The 20,712-nt window shown below is 43.3% G+C and overlaps 3 protein-coding genes across 3 annotated transcripts; 2 read left to right on the forward strand and 1 right to left on the reverse strand.

Moving 5' to 3' along the window:
• The first annotated feature begins 7,679 nt into the window (after positions 1 to 7,679).
• LOC144067250 (uncharacterized) lies at positions 7,680 to 10,031 on the forward strand. The gene is made up of 4 exons (XM_077590842.1): positions 7,680 to 8,411; positions 8,942 to 9,019; positions 9,396 to 9,562; positions 9,806 to 10,031. Exons 1-4 carry the CDS (start codon positions 8,360 to 8,362, stop codon positions 9,863 to 9,865), a joined length of 357 nt encoding a protein of 118 aa, XP_077446968.1. The 5' UTR covers positions 7,680 to 8,359; the 3' UTR covers positions 9,866 to 10,031.
• Positions 10,032 to 11,174: 1,143 nt separating this feature from the next.
• Positions 11,175 to 16,218, forward strand: cart4 (cocaine- and amphetamine-regulated transcript 4). The gene is made up of 4 exons (XM_077590649.1): positions 11,175 to 11,761; positions 14,203 to 14,344; positions 14,474 to 14,557; positions 14,628 to 16,218. Exons 1-4 carry the CDS (start codon positions 11,616 to 11,618, stop codon positions 14,733 to 14,735), a joined length of 480 nt encoding a protein of 159 aa, XP_077446775.1. The 5' UTR covers positions 11,175 to 11,615; the 3' UTR covers positions 14,736 to 16,218.
• Positions 16,219 to 16,596: 378 nt separating this feature from the next.
• On the reverse strand, positions 16,597 to 20,661 carry LOC144067134 (uncharacterized). The gene is made up of 10 exons (XM_077590645.1): positions 20,160 to 20,661; positions 19,699 to 19,800; positions 19,512 to 19,629; positions 19,279 to 19,416; positions 18,511 to 18,759; positions 18,387 to 18,440; positions 18,207 to 18,313; positions 17,792 to 17,893; positions 17,635 to 17,710; positions 16,597 to 17,562 (listed from the first exon to the last, which is right to left on the reverse strand). The coding sequence occupies exons 1-10, from the start codon at positions 20,556 to 20,558 to the stop codon at positions 17,504 to 17,506; spliced, it is 1,404 nt and encodes a 467-aa protein (XP_077446771.1). The 5' UTR covers positions 20,559 to 20,661; the 3' UTR covers positions 16,597 to 17,503.
• Between the last annotated feature and the right edge of the window lie 51 nt (positions 20,662 to 20,712).

Genomic DNA, 20,712 nt, shown 5'->3' on the forward strand with positions numbered 1-20,712 from the left:
AGCAAAAAAAAAAAATTTAAAAACTGATATTTTCCTTTTTCTATATTCTATTGTCATTGTAGATTTACTTGTCTCTCATAGTCATTGGCCGTTTTTTTAATCCCCCTGTCCACCGCTACCTAGGCTAATGTCCCACATGAAGTCCCACGTCGCCAAGATGGCTGAAACGGACCGCCACATGAACACTGTGTCTTCTTGTCCTCACTGCTTCCGCCACTTCAACACTCCCCTCCAACTGGAGCATCACGTGGAGTCGGCGCACGCCCGACTGCGGTCCACGGGTCAGTCACGTACGCACGCACGCGCACTCAGCATGAGCGTGTCACAAACACATCATCTTTTCTCGTCGCAGTCAAGTGTGAAATCTGCGAGCTGGATTTTGGCACGGCACCTTTGTTCCTACACCACATGAAGAACACGCACAAAGCCGGCGAGATGCCTTACGTGTGCCAGGTGGGCCAAAATTAAGTTAATGTTAATTCATTGGCTCCCATAGGTGATGCCCGACTGGCAGCAAATGAACGTTTGTTTGCCCACTTAAAGGGATTGATGCCTATTCGTGATAAGTTTATTGAAAAAGTTATTTTTATCACCCCTTCCAACATGGTGGCCATGTTGATTGGGGCGACAATTCCATCAAAGTCAATGCATTGGCATTAAGGCTATTTTATTTTTCAACCAATTTTTTAAGTCGCACTATCAACTTGGAGGTTATTTCATTGAATAAGATAGATTGGACTTATTGTATTTTCTCGCATATATGCCGTATTTGCAACTAAAAAATATGATGACTGAATCAAGGGTACGGCTTATATGCGCACAAATAAGACTTGACATGCACAAAACTGCAAGGTGACAAAGACGAAAGGCCATAACGCAAGACAATGTGGCCGAAATAGAGAAAAGATAAACAGATACAATGCTAAAAATATATATTTTAATGTCTGAATGAAATTCAAGGGAAAAAAATAATGATACGGTAACTGAGCCACTAGCTGTACAATGTTAGATCTTTTTTTGGGGATCCAATTTCAATAATAGATCTGTGAGTCTTGATTGTTTGTTTTTTAATTCTCTATGACCCGATTGTATAATTTATTTCACATGTAAAAATATGCAATAGTGGGACTTTAAAGAGTTCAATTTTACACTTTCAGCTATTTACTTATTTACTGGCTGCCATCGACAGCGATAGACGTCCAATCTATTTGAAGCGGGGGATTTGGCGGCGGATGAATGGGCAATTGCTTAATAGAATATGCCGTTTTTAGGTGTGCCACTTCAGGTCGTCCTTCTACTCCGAAGTGTGGCGTCATTTTGAGGAGGTTCACGCCAACACTGCCAACCTAATGTGTCCGTACTGTCTGAAGGTTCTGCACAACGGCTTCAGCTACATGCAACATTTTGCCAAGCATCAGGTGACTTCCAAAATTCAACAGTTGAGGCGCTCTTTATTCCGTTATTGACGTGTGGGAGTGACTCAACGCACTTTTTGCATGTGACCTCAGAGAAAATTTTTGTCAAGCTGCAAGATGTGCCGCCTTCACTTCCTTTTTGCAAAAGAGCGAATAGAGCATCAATGTCAGCACCACGGGACTCACATTGTGCCCACGCAAATCAAAGGACTTAAACTAGGTACCAAGGTGGGTACTCACTTTTTCACATTTTAGTTATTTTTTTAATGTTTCTATACAACCAAGTCCAGGGGTGGGCAAACCAGTCTTCTGCTAAAAAAAACATTGCTTTTAATTTTGTTTATGTTTGAGCTACTTCTCCTGCGTCCTCCTACTCCGTTCTTCCATTTATCCACCCGGCATGTTGCTATGTGACATTTGTGTACGCGTGTAGGTGAGCGTCAGGACGTACTCCGGGTTGGCGGTGGCAGAGTTTGAGGAGTCCGCAGGTCGAGCGGCGCATGCGTGCAAGGTCGGTACAAAGACGGGTCTGATTAATTCCTTTTAAGTCTAAATACTGATGTTGTGCGATTCAGGTGGTGGATGTGGAGGATTCGCCGTCCTCGCCGGAAGTTCCCAGGAAGAAACGGAGAGAGAGTTTAGCTACACTGGTGTGCAACTTCAGCAGGTACAACTTCAGGATTAACTTATTGACCCCTTATTGGTCCAAATGTTGATAATTCCTCTTCAATGTGTCTCCCAATGTTAACCTTTTTTTCTTTTGGTTAATATATCAAAATATAGATTGAGTTGTAAAAGTGACATTTGTATTTCAGATCAGCCATTGGCCGATATATATCTAATATAATAAGATAAAATCATCAGGATAATTTTATTGCCTTTTGGCGTCTTTTTTAGACATTGGCTATCGGCCCTTTTTTGACACGTTCACAAATCATTTTTTTCATGTTTAAATCTGATTTTTCTTTTCTTTTTTTGTCAGTGATGAAGAAGAAAAGACGGGCCATCCTGGTCGTCACTGCATGGAGTGCCTGTCGCCCATCAGTAAAATGAGCGCACACTTCCTGTCTTATGTGCGCTGCTCGGTCTGCCCGTTTACCACTTGCTGCTCTATCGCCTATGCCAATCACATGATCAGGTTAGCCTTTCCAAAAATTGTTTCGAAAAAAAAAAAAAAAGATTTGCATTAAGCTACTTGGTGTGCGAAATTGAGTTGCATTGACGTTTAAGGGATAATACGGTGTTTCCGCAGAGATCACACAGCCATCAAGCAGAAGGCGAACTACCACAGCATGTTTAGTGTTGGCACGCGGTAAGTGGAAAAGCGGCGACCGCCGACACACTCTCATCACTTGACGCCCGCATTTGTTTGTGCGTCAGACTGGGAGAGAAGCTGAGGTGCACTTACTGTTCCTTTTGCACTGACGGGGGAGACGAGATGGCCGCTCATGTGGCGGACCATCCAGAATACGCATATGTCACGGCGGCAGAACCCGGTAACGCTTCCGAAGCTTAAGCTCAGCCTATATAGTGTTGCCTTCTATTAGCTCAGGAGGCGAACATTTCTCCGAATTTTTGTCTTACGTCAGACCTAAAGGGACACCCCACGTGGCATTAGTACATTTTCATGTCTTGTTGTCGGGTTTCAGATGCTTCAGATGCTTCAGAGACCTTCGAGACAAACACAGAATTGACGGGCAAATGTAACAGGTAACGCTACTCCCTCCTGACGCAGCTTGATGTTTGACTGAAATCTAACGACTAGTAACGAACGCATTTCAATACGCAGCAAACAATCATCAGGAATTGGGGGAGCCTTCGTCCCCATCGGCCAGGTCCCACCCGGTCCCACCCCTTGCCGGCTGTCCGTCAAAGAGCTGACCTCCCCCTACAAGCTTTCCTGCCCTGCCGCCATGACGCTGACCTTCCTGAAGCCCCAGCCACCAACGTCTCCACCCGCCACGCAACAGCAGCTGCTGGCCGAGTGGGAGTGGCGCGTGGCCACGTGGGTGATGATCCGCCGCGAGCAGCAGCTGCGGGTCAACGAGGACGTCCTGCTGCGGGCCGGCGACCGCGCACTACCCGAGGGCAGTCGCGAGGCCGCACGCTACCGCCGCACCGTCTTCCGCCTGTGTCGCCAGCCGCGCTACGACTTTCAAAACGGGCGGTTGCCCAAGAAGGTGGTCGACATGGTGACGGAGAGGAGCGGCGCTTTCGTCAACTTGCTGTGCACGCAAGTGAGTTGGCGATCTTGCGGTCAGATTTTCAGTTTGGCATTACTAGTTAAAGGCACATGAATACTAGACTTCATTTATTGTTCTCCTTTATTAGCTTCAAATTAATTGCAAAACACTACTTTTGCCCCAATGAAGCTCCTCAATTGACTTTGAAATAGCTTGCCCTCCGTCAAGATAATCACTAGTGAATCAACACTCCATTGTAAGCCTGTTAATTTGTTGAAAGGAGTTCATTCAGAACAAAGTGTTTATTAGCTTTTCATCCTGGGAACTGCAAAGTACTCTTCAAAAAATAATAATAATAGCTTTGACATTGTTCCTTATTGCCAAGATATACTCACTAGGCCACGCCTCTTAAAGGCACATCTGTTTACAGTATTTTGTTAGCTCCCAGCATCAAGATAGATATCCAAAATGATTTGACACTTATGCATTTATTGGCTTTTCAAGTTAAGGTTGCATCATAACCATTTGTCGGTTTGGGTTTGCAGATCCAGAGATCAACGCTGCGTCCCCGGCAGGTGGGCTTCATGGACGAGCTGTCGGTGTTTGTGGACGAAGAGCTCTTCTCGGCCCGCAAGTGGGCGGCCTTCCAGTTGCTGGGCTCCCCTTCCCAGAAACCTCTCTTCGAAGTGACGCTGTCGGCGTTGTCGGATGGCACCTTCCTGCCACCGGTCGTCTTCTTCCGAGGCCCGGCGCCGCATTTCCCTCCCGATTTCCCCGAGAACGTGCTTTTGGAGGCGAACCGCGACGGCTTCGACGATGCCCGCCGGCTGCGTGTCTGGACGCAAAGGGTGTGGCGCCCCTGCATGGCGCCGCACGGCGACTCCCTGCTAATGGTCGACGTCCACCGGGGGCACGCCACCGCCGAGTTCAAGACACAGCTCGGCGGCAACGCCATCTTCATCCCCGCCGGATGCGCCTTTCGCCTGCAGCCGCTGGATGTCTGCGTCAAGCCCGTCCTCTCGAAGTTCTTGCAGGTAAAAGCAACACAAAAAAAAACACTGGCGGAAAGTCATACATGGCGCCTCAATGACATTCCTGCGTCCAGGCACGCTGGAATCATCTGGTGGCGCATGGCGGTCTGGATGGTCTTAGCCTGGACCAGCTAGCCCTGATGTTAGCCTGCTGGCTTAGCGAGGTGGCAACCATGCTGGTGGCGGACCCCACCATCTTGAGAAGGTGAACGCCGCCGACCCTTTTGCTCAGAGAAGCCTTCCCTAAAAATTATCGTTAGCTTTTGCTATGTGATGCTAAATGCTACGTTCAGACCAGATCCGGTGGATGATCTAAGCACTCTTCCACTGTGCCGCCTATATCCTATTATGTATTTCTAGAATGGTTTGTGTTTATCTGAATGGTTAGTTTTTAATAAGTCATTCTCTTTTCAATTCATTTTGAAATAGTTTTTTTTACTTCAAAGTACAAAACGCAATTTCTCAAAGTTGAATGAGAATGCTCTGCTGTATGGGTCGCTTCCTTTTTAATTTTGGGGCATTTTCGGGACATGTCTCCGTTAACTCATTGGCTGTCATTGACGGCAGTAAATGTCCTATCTTGGCTTCGCGGCCGGCCATTCATTTTCCTTGCTCGCGTCTCCCTCAGGTCCTTCGCGTCGATGTGCCATCTGCGGCCGGAACGCGACGACGGCAAGAATCTGATCCGGACGCTGATCAACAAGCTGAATGTGCCGTTGGCGCCGGCCAAAGTCGTGCCAAACGCCGGCGAAGTCCAGCTCATGCTCACCCTGCGAGAAGAACGCCAACCTAAAGTCCAGCCCGGAAACTGACCCCCGGTCATGTCGTGAGTCGCCGTATTGGCGAGTATTTGGTGTTCCAAAAGATGGTTTTACATTGAGGCATAGTTTCTGGTTTCAAATTATCAAAGCTTTCTAAATCCACTTTTTCCCCCTTAACCTCATTGGCTGCCATTGACGGTCACAGACGTCCAATCCATTTGGAATTGATTGGGTGGCAGCGGATAAACAAACGTCCATTCTCTTCAGCCCCCGTACTTCACAATGATTGGACGTCTACTAGTCTAAGTGACAAAGTCATAGCAAAAAGATGATTGGACGACACATGATTGGACGTCTGTGAAGGTAGGTCACCTTTTGTTTATAGAATATTAAAGGAAAATCTCACTTCATAGACGTCTATTATCGTCAATGGCACTGAAAGAGGTAACGGAGAAACGAGGAGCAAATCTTTTTGCGGCGAAGCTTTGGTGACATCTGCTGTTGTGTTAAAGTATTCCAGCCTCAACTTTATTGTTTGCTCTTTACTGATTGGAAATTGTTCATTCCAATTGTTAAAACGTTTATTGTAAATAGCAAATGAGAGACCAGTTATACATTTTTTAAATATTTTGATCATTAAAGTCATAAGTTAAACGTTTATTTGTCATGCCTTTGTGTCATCAAATTTATTAGGAGTTAAAGTGCAATGATTTAACGAAAAAGACATTTTGCCAACAAATTAGTATTAATTATTAATTTGTAATCGTTTGCATTTGAACTCATTCAGTGTCATTAGTTATATTTTTAGTCTTCTTTTTAAAGTCATTAGTAAGTTGAAAAAGACAATTCTATGTTTTTTCTAATGTTATTTTAAATTACATTTGATGCATATCATGTCCTAAAATTACTAAACATTTTAAATATGATAAAACATTTTTAGAATTATACAAGCATTTTTTTTTCTTTCTAGGTTAAAACAATTTCCATAATATAAAGATTAATTAAAAAGAAAATATCTAGATTTTTGGGGGGGGTTGTGATCAGTGTTCCCTCTAAGCTGCGCGCGTGCGCAATTGCGCACTACTCTCGTCCTCGCTGCGCAGCAGCAATCATATGGCGCGCAGTAAAAAAAAAAAAAAAAAAAAAAAATTTTTTTTTTTTTTTTTTTTTTTTTTTTTTTTTTTTTTTTTTTTTTTTACCCTTTTCCCCATGATGGCGCCGTTTAAGCGGCAGCAAGTGGCAGTAGCTCTGTCCACTTATGTTTTTCGTGTTTTACAGCATGTTTTACATGAAAAATGGACAGGTCGCCGAATGGACGTTCCGCCGGACGTTCATTCGGCGACCTGCCCGTCTGTCAAACGTCCGTCGGCGAAACGTCTTTAGGCGAATCATCCGAGTACCGATGATGTCGCTCACACTGGTACTCAGTGCGCTCAGGGAGGTTGACTTTCTGCTCAGACCAACGAAAAATTAGAGGGAACATTGGTTGTGATCACACAAAACATTTTACTAAATAAATCAAACAATATTTACTAGCTACTAATTTGTCGATAATTGACAGCGATCGATGTCAACACTGCTAGCTCGTGACTTTCTTCAATGTAGTCAAAAGTTCTGATTTGCTTAAATTGCATCGTGGGAAAAAGAAGCTGCAACTCCCCTGTGGCGCGTGTGAGTGCGCATCCTGTAAACACGTCAATAAAACGCACGCGCTTCACATTGTGTTGCTTTTCAACACACAAAACTGGACAGGAAGTGGAACACACAATATGACAAGTGACATGACGGTCACGTGACGCGATCCCATGTGACAATGGCGCGCTCCGCAGGGGGTTCAAAGTGCAGGGCAGAGCGCATCTGGCATCTCCGGCTTCTCGGCCCAGGGCATGCTGGGAAAGGGAAGCCTTCTCACAGATGCTAAATTAAAAAAATTCCGACACGCGTGTCAAATTCATACACGCCAAGAAAAGGAAGCGGACAACATTTTGGGACTTTTTACTCATCTGCCATTGATGGAAATAGATGTCCAATTTACTTTAAGTGGGAGGGTTGACAGCAAATGAATGAACACTGAAAAATTCAGGATTGGCTGGTACCCCACCTGATGATCATAGTCGACAGGGATAGGCTCCAGCGCCCCCCCCGCAACCTGTGTGAGGATAATACAATATAAATATATACCGCAATATTTTTATATATTCATGGTTGTGTTAACTTAAAAGAACACAATTCATTATTTTAACTTTGCAATAACTTAATATTGATTCATATTTAATCAATTTGAAATTACATTTAAAATAAGTGATGAATTCTACTTTTGACTTTGTTACTATACACAATGCGCTTAATCACAATACATTTTAACTGGGTTTGCTGGCAATTCAATTGGACATCTATTGCCATCAATGGCAGTCAATGAGCAAATATATTATTTTATTCATTTCGGAGTACATTTAGAACAAAGAGTATGCCTATTACTACTACTCACAAATTTCTAACCATCATTCTGCCTATCCCTGCCTGACCTTTGACCCCTGACATCATCAGGATCAAATGATTCATCCCGATCCATTCCTTTGGTGTCCTGAGAACGGAAAAACCAAGAATGCCACAGGAACTCTTTTTTTGCGCGTGTGGGTGTTCGCTCCATTGTTGCGCGTCCAGCTGCGCCCTAGTCAAACAAAGAACTTTTGTTAAACACCCGAATTGGACCTTTTGCTGCATTAACTGTAGTTTTGTAGTTTTTCTAGTTGGCAAAGTTTCTGTGAGAAGAAGATAAAGAAGACACATCAATTCCCGGGGACGTCTTTTTGGCTAGAAACCAGCAACCTTGGAAGGAAAAGCGCAGCTGTGGATACCCCGAGCCTTGCTTAGACCACGCCCAACTGTGGCCTAGCCCCGCCCCCTCCTCTTCCTTCGTAGTTCACACGCATTAACACAAACACACACGTGCAACAAGTGGATGCGGCATGTCGGCCTTTTGCGTGTCGACGCTCACGATCGTCGTGGTCATCACTGCCGGTGAGTTCTCGCCGTAATTCCATGTCTTCGGCCATTGACGGCAATAGACGTCCAATTCATTTTGGACTGGGACGTGCGGTAGTCATTGCGCAAATGTTCATTTACTCCTCCCAATCCGAATGGGTGAAGAAGACTGCGGTTGGCTGTCAAATCGAGTCCTCGTCTTGACCGTTCTGTGACGGCGAGGTGCGTGATTGACAGCCGATGATGTGGGCCACGCCTCCGTCACTAAATCGGATCGATAGACTTTGCTTCCTATCGGTGCATGAACTTCACTCGCCAATCATTGCATGAATGGGATGTGCGCGTCAATATGTAAGATCGTGGGATCGGACACACGGACAGATGATGTCCAGGTGTGGAGGGAAAAAAAGGCAGTTTGCATGATTCACCCGCATGTTTTCTCCATAGTTCATCATGTTCAGACTCCCACTTGTGTTCCAGCCTTCTTATCTTTTCTTGTCCGTTCACGGAGACTCGTGGCGCCTTGCATTCACTCTGTATGTGTGTGTGTGTTTGTGTGCGTTTAGTGTGCCAAGCCGAGGTGACGTCATTTCCAGAATATGAATATGATGACTTGAACTCAACACTTCGCTACAGCTTCTTCAGTGAGTCAGCACATGGGAACACCTTCACTTAAATACAAAGACGCATACCTGTCAACCTCTGCCGATAACTGCCCTTATAAATGATTATGATTCCCCTTACAAACCCCCCCAAAAACCTTCCAAACACCGTACGACGAGTCGTACGGTGTTTGGAAGGTTTTTTGGGGGGTTTGTAAGGGGAATCATAATCATTTATAAGGGCAGTTATCGGCAGAGGTTGACAGGTATGAAGACGGTCAGAAAATATCACCCACAAATTTACAAACACGTGCAGATTTTCAAATTCATCCATACACACACACTCACACACACACACACACACACGCACACACACATGCAAACTGTCTGTTCATGCGTTCTTTGTGCATGCTTGTAGGCAACACAAGCAGCGAGGACCTCGACGAGTTCCTGAAGAACCGAACGCACCTTCTGGACTCGCAGGAGGACGACAATGAAGACCAAGCGTGGGTGACCACGGGGACGCCACCTACGCGAGGGGGCGGAGTCACCGACATGGCGGTGTCGTTGAACTCGGCGCCGTCGGTAAGACCCACCGCGACCTACGTGGCTAAACGTGAATATGCCGCCACCCTCGCACTCCAAATGGATTGGACGTTCAATCGTAATAAACTTATTGTTAAGAATGTGTGTTTTTCTTTTTTAATTTGAGCTTGACGCTGATAGAAAAGGACGTCTATTGCCGTCAATGGCAGCCAATGGAGTCTACTTCAAACTAAAACTGTAATGCTAACATGCTAACTTTTTTCTCTGCTTGACTTCTGGCAGGTGATCATGATGATGACGACGATGATGATGATGGTGGTCGTCATGGAAATACACACGTGACCCGGCCCTCAATCAAGGTCAATCACAAAACACACATGAAGACAAGTCGCTTTTTTATGAATTTTATTACTATCAATCACTACATCATTGACTCTGAAATGTGTACTAGCATTGTTTTGGTTGTTTTAAACTTCAGCTCTTCAAATAAAAAATGACTTCATCTTCACTTTTTCAATCAATTTAAGCTTACGTGCTAATAGCGATAATATACGTCTAATCGTCTTTCGACTTTGAATGGAAATTGCTTTGTCAGCCTGAAGACGTCCAATCCATTTGAAGCGGATAAACCAACCGCACTCCTCACTTCCAGTGGATTGGACGTTTACTGCCGTCAATAGCTGTTAATGAGTTAAAGAGTCAAAATCGTTCTTCGCACTCACACTAATGACTTAATCATTAATAGACGTCCAATTCATTTAATGAGGGCGCATTGGCAGTGAATGAAAAAGTGTGTCGTTTTGTGACCATTTCTGAGCATTTGTGAGTATACCGTATTTTCACGGCGCATCGTATTTTTAGCCGCAGTGTCAATAACGAGTGCTTTTATGTGCGCCTTATAGTCGTGAAAATACGGGACATCATTTTGTGTGTTACTTTCCTGTGAAGTTTTACAAAAGTTTGTGTGGATTTGCGTACTCATGGATGGTTTTGCATTTGTATGTATTTGTGCGTCATTTGAAGACAAATGATGTTCCTTTTTCAATGTATTCAGTCCAAAAGGCGTTTTGTCATCTTTGACAATCTGCCGAGGGTGTGACCCTCGCCTGGGGGTCATCTCCTTCCCATGGTGCTTTGCGTCGCCGTGGCGACTTGGACGAGCGTCTTCTGGTGACTTTCATCATCTAAAATAAACACAAGGCCGGCGGCGGCTGTCAACAAGCCCACCGCGGTCCTTGTCAACACTCGCCGTACCTTTAACGCCGCCGTCTTGACGACTTCCAACTCGGAGGTTTTATTCAACAGGTCGCCGCAAGGTGAGCGGACGCCGCTGTCACCGCTCCGGTTGTGGAAAATCAGAGGCAGACTCTTTCAGGGACATTGACGGCGACACTCGTCCAATCACGTGGCGGTAAATCATCCTTCTGATGTGAGTTTGACGCCAGTGAACGCTCGTTCGATCGCTGCCGCTCTCCCACTTTTAATGAATTGGACGTCTATGAGTGATAAACTCATCTTGTTCAGAGGAGGAACAAATTTGGATTTTTTTACTCGCTGTCTGCTACTGACGGTGCGAGACGTCCAATCGATTAGAACGTACGTTATTTTCGCTGTCAACCCTCCCACTTCTGATGGATTGGACGCCTATTTTCTGCCAAAAAATGCTAGTTGTCCAATCTTTTAGAAGCGGGAGGGTTGGCAGCGGACAAACAAAGGTTCCTTTGCTGCCAGACACCCACTTCAAATGCATTGGACAGCTACTCATTTGTTGGAGGGTGCATCTTGGCCAGGGGAAGAGCAAAATTCAGTTTCTGCTATTAGGTGCTAGATGTCCAATCCATTGGAAGTGGGAGTGTTGGCAGCAAACAGAGCAATGTTAGTTCACTGCCACCTTCCCACTTAAAATGGATTTGGGCGTTCACTCGTGTCAAACTCATCAGAAGGATGACTAGACGCCACTTGAACCGACCACCGGACCCGTGACCGTGGCGTCCGCTCACCTTGCGGCGACCTGTTGAATATTGAGCGAACGGCGCTTTCATCCATCAACGCCGGGCGCACTTTTTGAAGTGACGCCAGCGCGACGTGACCAATGACGAGCGAGCGGCCGGGCCAGGAAAGGAGAGAGAGGAGCGGTCGCTATAAAAGCCAAGACGCCGCCAGCCCTCGCCACCTTTGTCGCCACGACAACCAGGACAACCGAAAGAGAAGAAGAAAAAGTTACCATCAGACCACCAGGTGAGCTTTTACATTTTTCTTCTTGTTTGTTGATTTGGGTGATTCATTTTCTGAGTTTGAATCCGAGCTTTTGGCACATCGGATCCGTGCACTTGCGTGTTTTTTTTCCACAGGTGGCGCTACACGCTTTCATATAATTATAATATTTAACACAGGTGCGTAATCTGGTGTTGAGTGGGAACCTGTCTAGTATTTAGTAGACATGTTTATTGACTTGTAAGGTTGCAAAGATGATCAAAAAACTGACAATCTTAATGTAAAATTTTCCATTTTATCTTATTACAAGTATGTATTCATAATTTACAAATGTATGTCTTTATAATTCCCAATATTTAAGTTTTTTAAAATGACTAAAATAGTCAAGAGGTCTTACTATCCCAGAAAATATATTTTAAAAAATTAAAGATGTCCAATAGTAGTCATTTGTTCTATAAAAATAAATAAAATATCTTTAAAAGGACGAAAAATATCCAGTTGGCTCTAAAAGGGGTTAAAGGTCTTAAGTGCCCTCCCCCCCAAAATAAGATTATATGACCAGAATCAGTTGCTTGTTCTATAAAAATATAAAAAGTTAATTGTTTTAAGTGTCAAAAAATGTTTTATACGTGTATATGCATATGTATGTGTGTATGTATATATGTATGTATATATATATATATATATATATATATATATATATATATATATGTATATGTATATATATATATATATATATATATATATATATATATATATATATATATATGTATATATGTATATATATATATATATGTATATATGTGTATATATATATGTATACAGACGTTCCCCTACTTACGAACGCAATTGGTTCCGAGCGATTGTTCATAAGTTGAATTTATTTGTAAGTTGATTCAGTGCTATATTTTGTATTATAATTTATGTTTAAGACTGATATAAGTATATTGAAGGTTTATATAAGTGCATTTGTATGTTTAAGGCTTGTATAAGTAACACGCATTGGTTTGTACTGAAAAAAAAAAATTTAATAAAATGGAGAGAATATGTACAGTACTGTAGAGAGAGAGAGAGAGAGATTTATGTATTAGAAACTGAAATTTTCAGAAGTCACTGTGGTCCAGTGGCAAAGACAATGGGTCAGAACTTCAGGTGGACTTGAGTTCAAATCCACTCTTTGCAATTCTCAAATTGTTTATTGAGGTAATGAAAAGGATAGATATAACTTCCAATCACATCATTTCAGAAGTCACTGTGGTCCAGTGGCAAAGACAATGGGTCAGAACTTCTGGTGGACTCAAGTTCAAATCAGGAGTGAGTTCAATTCCACTCTTTGCAATTCTCAAATTGTTTATTGAGGTAATGAAAAGGATAAATATAACTTCCAATCAGGTCATTTCCGAAGTCACTGTGGTCCAGTGGCAAAGACAATGGGTCAGAACTTCTGGTGGACTCAAGTTCAAATCAGGAGTGAGTTCAATTCCACTCTTTGCAATTCTCAAATTGTTTATTTAGGTAATGAAAAGGATAAATATAACTTCCAATCATGTATAGGCGGGCCGCCTCGTGGTGTAGTGGGTCAGTCACCTGCCTGCGGCGTGGGTGTCGAGGGTTCACGTCCCGGTGTCGCCAGTCAACGACTGTATGGTGTCGACAGTCGGCCGAAGGCCGACTGTCGAACACCACCAGGAATCCCCCCCTCCCAACTGTCTTCCGGTCAGCCGAAGGCTGACCGGAAATATTGTTTTGCTGAAAAAAATGACTAAGTCTTTATTTGAATGAAAAAAGGATTACCCATTTACTGAACTACTAGTGTAGTGATTAGTCAAATGAGAGTGGGAATCGAACCCCATCTCCCACATGGCAGTCAAATCCAGTAACTTGAGGTCTGTCTGACCCATTGTCTTTGCCACTGGACCACAGTGACTTCTGAAATGAAATGATTGGAAGTTATATTTATCATTTTCATCACCTCAATAAACAATTTGAGATTTGCAAAGAGTGGACTTGAACTCACTCCAGATTTGAACTTGTGTCCAACTTCAATTTTCAACCCATTGTTCTTGCCACTGGACCACAGTGTCTTCTGAAATGAAGTGATTGGAAGTTGTATTTATCCTTTTCATTACCTCAATAAACAATTTGAGAATTGCAAAGAGTGGAATTGAACTCACTCCTGATTCCCACCTCATGTTCTGACCCAATGATTTTGCCAGTGGACCACAGCAACAACTAGAAGGTGAAGAATCAGAAGTCAGATTTATTCTCCGACTCTCTTAGCCTTACTTGCTATGTCATTTTTTAAAGAAAAAAAGCCTTACTATACTATGTTGTTATTTAAGAAAAGAAGCCTTACTATACAATATCGTTTTTTAAGAAAAAAAGGCTTCCTCTACTATGTCGTTTTTCAAGAAAAAAAGTCATGCTTGGCAGAATAGGTATTAATCTCGTCTGTTGGTCGTTAGGTTTTTCATCGACATGGAGAGTCTTCGAGCATTCCTCTTTCTGTACGCGTGCGTGTCTCTGCTGACCCTCAGCCTCTGCCGGGGTCAAAGGTCGGCCACGCCGGATGACGACAACCTCACCCAACTCGCCGACGACGAGCTGGTCGGTCAAGCTTTATTTCACTTCAATCGATGGAGAACCTCACGATAGTTTAGCTCATTAGTCGCCCGCTAGAGTGGCGAGCGATCGTTAAGTCTCGCTGACGTCTTTCTCCCTCCGATCGGTACGCAGGCCGAGGCGCTTCAGGACTTCCTGGACGAAGCGGAAAGTCGAAGCGGCCTGTCGGTGGAGAAGAAGGCCAGCGTCATCCCCAGGGTGAGAAACCCGCTCTTGGCTCCTTTGCATTAGCTTGAATGCTAACGCCGCTGCTTTTTGTGTATGTCAGTGCGACGTGGGTGAGCGCTGCGCCATGAAGCACGGACCCCGTATCGGCCGATTGTGCGACTGCCTGCGAGGAACGGCCTGCAACACCTTCTTCCTGCGCTGCTACTAACTACGTGGCTGGCGCCACCCCAATACAGTTTGACAACAAATTCTACAACAATGCGATAGCTGACATTATTTTGCAGAACAAACATCGCTAACTTTTAACGCACATCACAAAACCTAACATACTCCATTCCAACTTATGATATTTTACATCTCCACATTGTCATTGACTTAATTTTACATGACTTTATGACACTCATTAAAAGTTTACAACACACAACGGCATTTTGCAACCAATTGTAACACAAATTTACGATTTGACACAGCTATATTATACTAAACAATGGCACGTTCGTTCCAAATTTGACAACATTTTACAACACAAACCAGAACTTTGACATGTCATCTCATTTTACAACCCTTCACGATACTTAAGAAATTTTGCAAACCTTTACAGAACATGTTACATGAATAACTTACAATATTTCACAACACTTTAGACTAGGGGTGGTTGGTTCGCGGGCCGCTTTAACGTCAACTTGATTTCACGTGGGCCGGACCATTTTAGATATAATATTTAGATTTTTTTTTTATAGATGTTTTAAAAGCCCTGGATATTCAGTTTTTTATAGATCTAAAACAATGTTTATTTTAGCTTTTTTTAAATATATTTTTAGATTTTACAAAATGATTTTTGAACTAAGAACACAGAAAAAATGGATTAAAAAATTACATTTATTGATTTAAAAGGGGGAAAATCAGGAAATTAAATACACATCTATACTCTTCATTTTAATTTGATCCTAAAACAGAAAGTCGGCACTCATGATTTACTTTCCCGGGCCACACAAAATGATGCGGCGGGCCAGATTTGGCCCCCGGGCCGCCACTTTGACACCTGTGCTTTAGACAAATAGACTGAGAAGATAAAACTAAAGTCACTCAGTCATAAATCCTCATTGTCATTAGCAATACAATGACTTTGTTTTACAAGATTTTAGTACCCTTTCCTAAAGTTAACAACATTTTATAACATGATTCCAACATACAGAAAATTCCACACACAACTGTACTAGACTTTACAAAATGTTCTCACAAACTTTCCCTTTTCTTTCAACACTTTAAAAGCACATAACATGTTACATATTGCCCACTAATGACGAAACCCGAACGTTCCAATTAAAAAACTCGGCAACCTTTGAGCTATTCTTTGCGCGGACACCCGGCAACCAATCAGGAGACGACGTAGTGTTGCACTTTGCTTATCGACGCCCTGACATTTTCTGAACCGATACGAGACCCCCCACTCCTTTCATCACACACGCAAATTATTCATCTATTCGCAATGTGTGTATCGTAAATATGAAACATGAAAAGAAAAGATGGCCTTTCAAAGGCAAATAAAAGCTTACTAATTTGCTTATAAAGAACCCAAAAGTCATTGTAGATTTTATCTCATTTATCTGGGTGACTTTGTGTTCAGTGGTTATTTTCTGTCGCTAAATACACTCATGATTAATCATGAAATAAAATAATCATTGCAAATAGTGAAGGGGTTTTATTTTGAAAGTTCACTTTTATAATAGCCTTCCACTGTAGTGACCACTTGACTTCTACGGGTTAAAAATAATAATAATAATAAAATTCACTCAAACATGAATGTATTTTTTTAAACTATTTTCATTTCAAGGCGAGCTTCCACATTTGTCCTTATTGCAGAAGACGTCTCAGTCCATCCTCATCCTCATCATCATCCTCATCCTCATCCTCATCATCATCATCATCATCATCATCATCATAAAAGGTGAGGGACACTTTTGACTATCTTTGTAGCCAGCTTATAAACCAAAAGGTTTTACGTACAAATAGCCTACTCTTTACTTCCAGACAAGAAAAACACAAATGGACAATTCTGCCCCAAAAAACATGGTCCTTAACATTTATTTTTGTTCTTTTTAATGATACAAGTGACTGTTTTTTTTTGAAAAAAAAAAACATTAACACAATAGACCAATGACATTTTACTGTTCCTATTTGTCAAAGTCATGCAAGACTTAGATAATGTTAAAACGTACAATTGGATGGCACGTGCCCAAAATCTGGCACTGATGCGAGTTTATATCTACAATTAAAAACAAGTTAAGGCAACGGAATAAAATTCCTGCAGTTGTGTTTTTAAATGAAAGCTACTCACACATTCTCCACCTTAAAAAGTACTTTTGAGTACAACTAGCTCAGGTTCATCCAAAACGTTCTTACCGATCATTTTCATTCATATTTAACTCAAATTGAAATAAATTCCATCACAAGGAGTTTTAAAATGAAGACTAAAGCAATGGAAAGCACCAAAACATTATACAATGTGGCATTCCTTGAGTTTACATTGGAATATTTATAATTTTTTTGAATGATTTGGAAATATACATCCATAATCATGGTCGAAATTGTATTTTTATAAAATTTCCCTGGCAACTTTTGTATCGATTTTTATGTTAAATAATCCCTCGTTGTCATAACACATTGTCCTTTCATTACAACTCACCAAAAAGACATTACAGTATTTTTTCATTCACTCCAATCAAGTGCAAAAAAAGTCCTCTGATTAAAAAAAAAAACATTTAAAAGTCCACTGCGGCGCAAAAAATAGTGCAAAAAAGACCTAAGTCCATAGGACCCCCTCCTCAACGCATTTGACATCACTGACGATCGTCGATTATCGCCTTTGTCTTTTGAAAAAGTCAAGAGAAGCTTCTCGTTATTGCTTAACGACGTATTCAATACATCAAACGTTTGGTTAAAAAAAAAAAAAAAAAAAACCTAAGGGGCAACTTTTTAAGTTTCCTTTTTGACTTTTTTCTTCTCTTTCTTTGCCGCGTTCTGCTCGGGTTGTTCTAGAAAACACAAATTGGTTGCTTGACTTCAGCGCACCTGTTTGCGAATTTGAAAAAAAACAGAGCACTTACGCCGAGACGATGATGTGCTGGATTTTTGAGCGGCGACAGTCGGAACGTCTTGCAATTTGGGTGCCGGGTTTACTACCTATTAATGGACAAAAGTCCATTTAAAGAGACAGTAGCACATTTTTGATGGACATAGTTTTTAAAAAAAAACCTGTCTTACCTCAGATGCTTCCTCTTCATTCTTCTTTTTCTTTTTCCTCTTCTTCTTGGAAATTGCAGCGCCCCCTGCTGGATCCTGTTCATCTTTCTCGACAGACGCCACCTACAATGTCATTTTTAATTCAATGGCAGTCAATGTTTTCAAATGATAGTCATTTACTTCACTAATGAGCACGACACATACTAGACATGTTCAATATCTGGCCGTATAATGACTATAAATGGCGTCTTGACCAAGGTTGGCCTACTTGGGATACTCACATTTGATTGGCTGAAACATTCAGGGCACTAATGAAATAGCTCAACCACTTCCTGGAAATACTGGCTTTTTTATTTATATTTTTCCTCACCGTGACACATCAGAAAAACAACTTTTAGTGTTTTTTGGCCTCATTCGACTCCATTTATGGACTGACCTTAGCGGCGGGGGGCCTCTCCATCGGTTGAGTCGTCAATGGGGGTCCCTCGTAGTTGCCCCAGTGTTCGGCGGGGGCGCTCCAATCGGAGCCGAGGTCCACGCCGTCTGTGGCGAAGAGGCATTCTTTCAATTAGCGCCGTAAGACAAACTTAGCGGTGTTCAGATGGCGTGCACTCACTCGAAGCTCCACATTGGCCATCGCCTTGACCCGTCCACTGCGGCTCCGCGAGTTCTGAAGGAGACCAGCGGACGGGTTGGCGGCGTTGAAACGCCACGCCGTGTCAATCACCCATCCGACTTACCTGCCGGGTTGGCTCGCAGCGCCGAGTACGACACCGCATCCGGGTCGGAGTTGCCGTTAGCCAGCCAGGTCCGGGAGCCCCTTTCCGATTCCTGGCTACGGGGTTCTCCTGGGCCGCGGTGGAGGGAACCCCACTTGACCGTCTCGGCGGAAGTCGGGGTTTTGCCGGAAAAGTCGCGCCGGCCGTCGCCGCCCTCGCCTCCCCGGGCGGCGGGCGGCGCTTTGACGACTGATCTTGAGGGTTGGGACTCTAAAATGAGGAGGTACCAAAATGGACTTACACAAATTCAAATGCAAATACACACAAATAATATTCACATACGTTATATTTTACAGTTGCCTCCATTGATTTCAACACTATTTAACTCTTTCACTACCAATGACACCATATTGACCCGAATAGAAGACGACCCCACCCATTTTTTAAGACTCAAGTTTGAAAAGAGACTTTTTGAACAGAAAATAACAACAGTACTTCTGCAACAAAATATTATAACAACATATTCGAGAAAAAAAGCATGTTATTTTGCCTCATTTAAATCATGCAAAAAAAATGTCCATCACATCTTAATAGCTGAACATTTAAATATATAAACTAAAATGCATTCACAGTTGTAAATAAATGGCTTTTGTTTTTTTAGATGTGATAAAACTGTGATAAAGCAACAAAATTGCAAGGACTGCATTAACCATCAAAGTGTTGATGATTTGCTTTAGGGCTACCTGTCGCCATCTAGCGTTGTGCATGAGTATAACGTTGGTAACGTACCATGAGCCCCTGTGCTTTTCTTCTTCACATGGCTCTTGGCAGCGTTTGCATCTTCTGGCACAGCGAGGGTCTCGGGACCCTTGTCCTTCCGTCGCTGCTGTTTCTTCTCGCGGTTACTCACTTTAGTCTCCCACGCGCCTGAAGGCCAGAAAATTGAGTTTTTGGTCAAGAAATCAGTTCAGAATGAGTTCATCCTGGCTTTAAGATATTGGAACCAAGTTGGCAATTCTTACCTTCGTCAGATTCTTTCCCATCAAGCGTGATGACCGCCGCCGCCGCCGCTTTGACATTGGCTTTTCTTTTCTTGTCTTTCTTTACCTGCACCGGCAACGGTTCTTGGGGTTTGGTCGCCTGTCCACAAGAAGGCAAATTTAGGCGTGAATCCGGTCGCCAACACCAAAGAGAAAACGGAGAACCTACCTTCCGGGTTTTGACGGGTGGCGGTCTAGGGAGCACCTTGGGGACTTTGACTTCCTGTTGCACGACCACGGCGGAAGCAGGTTGTCCGTTAGGCTGAGGTTTCTGTTCAAATGTGGCAATCATATGACATTTCAAAAGAATAAAGTGCAAATTTAAGAATTGAGGTGATCGTTGGCAGGGCTTTTTAACTATATGGTAAAACTATTATTACTCACTTCAATGCATTCAACAATCATACACATTTTGTCATCAAAATTATTTTGGGGATGATATAAAAAGAGGATTTGGGAATTAGGGGGATTTCAGATCTTTGAAATGAGCTCGGTCACATGTCATTACTTCAACATCGATAGAAATATGACAAAATGGCGCCCTCGTTATTGTTGCAAATCGAGCAATTTAAATCAAGCCGGCTACACGAACTAGCCGACGGCTACTGGTAAACAAGGAAGACAACAAACCTTGTCTCCCGCTTTCTTGACGTTTTTTCTCTTCGTTTCCTCCGGTTTTGCACTCTTGTTTAACGGTGTTTTGGCAGCGAGTTGTCCGGTACGGATGCTGCCCGGCGGCGGCGGCGTCTGGGGCTGCGGCTGCGGCTGCGGGACGCTCCGCTTCCTCCTGCGGTCATTCCCTCCGCCGCAGAAGGCGGCCCAGAAGGCGGCGAGCACGAGCAGCGCACCCAAAGCGGCCGTCGTCAGCACAAGCCAGGTCGGGTAGAGCTCGGGATCCAGACCGAGGTCCCAGCCCAGGCGGCTTCGGACGAACGCTTGGCCCGAGGACATCAGGTCTTTAAGGCGGCCGCCGAGGAGCTCGGCTTTCTCCAACGCAAAGCCTCGCCACTGTCGCCAATCTCCGGCCATGGTGGCTTTCGAATGAAGCGGAACACCGGAGCGGCTAGGACGCTAGCCAATTAGCTGCTAGCCATTAGCAACCGCATGCTAACGCAAAGTGTTTGCTTCCTTCTTTTTCTTCTTCAGTGGTCTTAACGCCAATTGAATGACTGATTACCGCCGT

The sequence above is a fragment of the Stigmatopora argus genome, chromosome 21, assembly GCF_051989625.1.
Source record: "Stigmatopora argus isolate UIUO_Sarg chromosome 21, RoL_Sarg_1.0, whole genome shotgun sequence".
Classification (NCBI taxonomy): domain Eukaryota; kingdom Metazoa; phylum Chordata; class Actinopteri; order Syngnathiformes; family Syngnathidae; genus Stigmatopora; species Stigmatopora argus.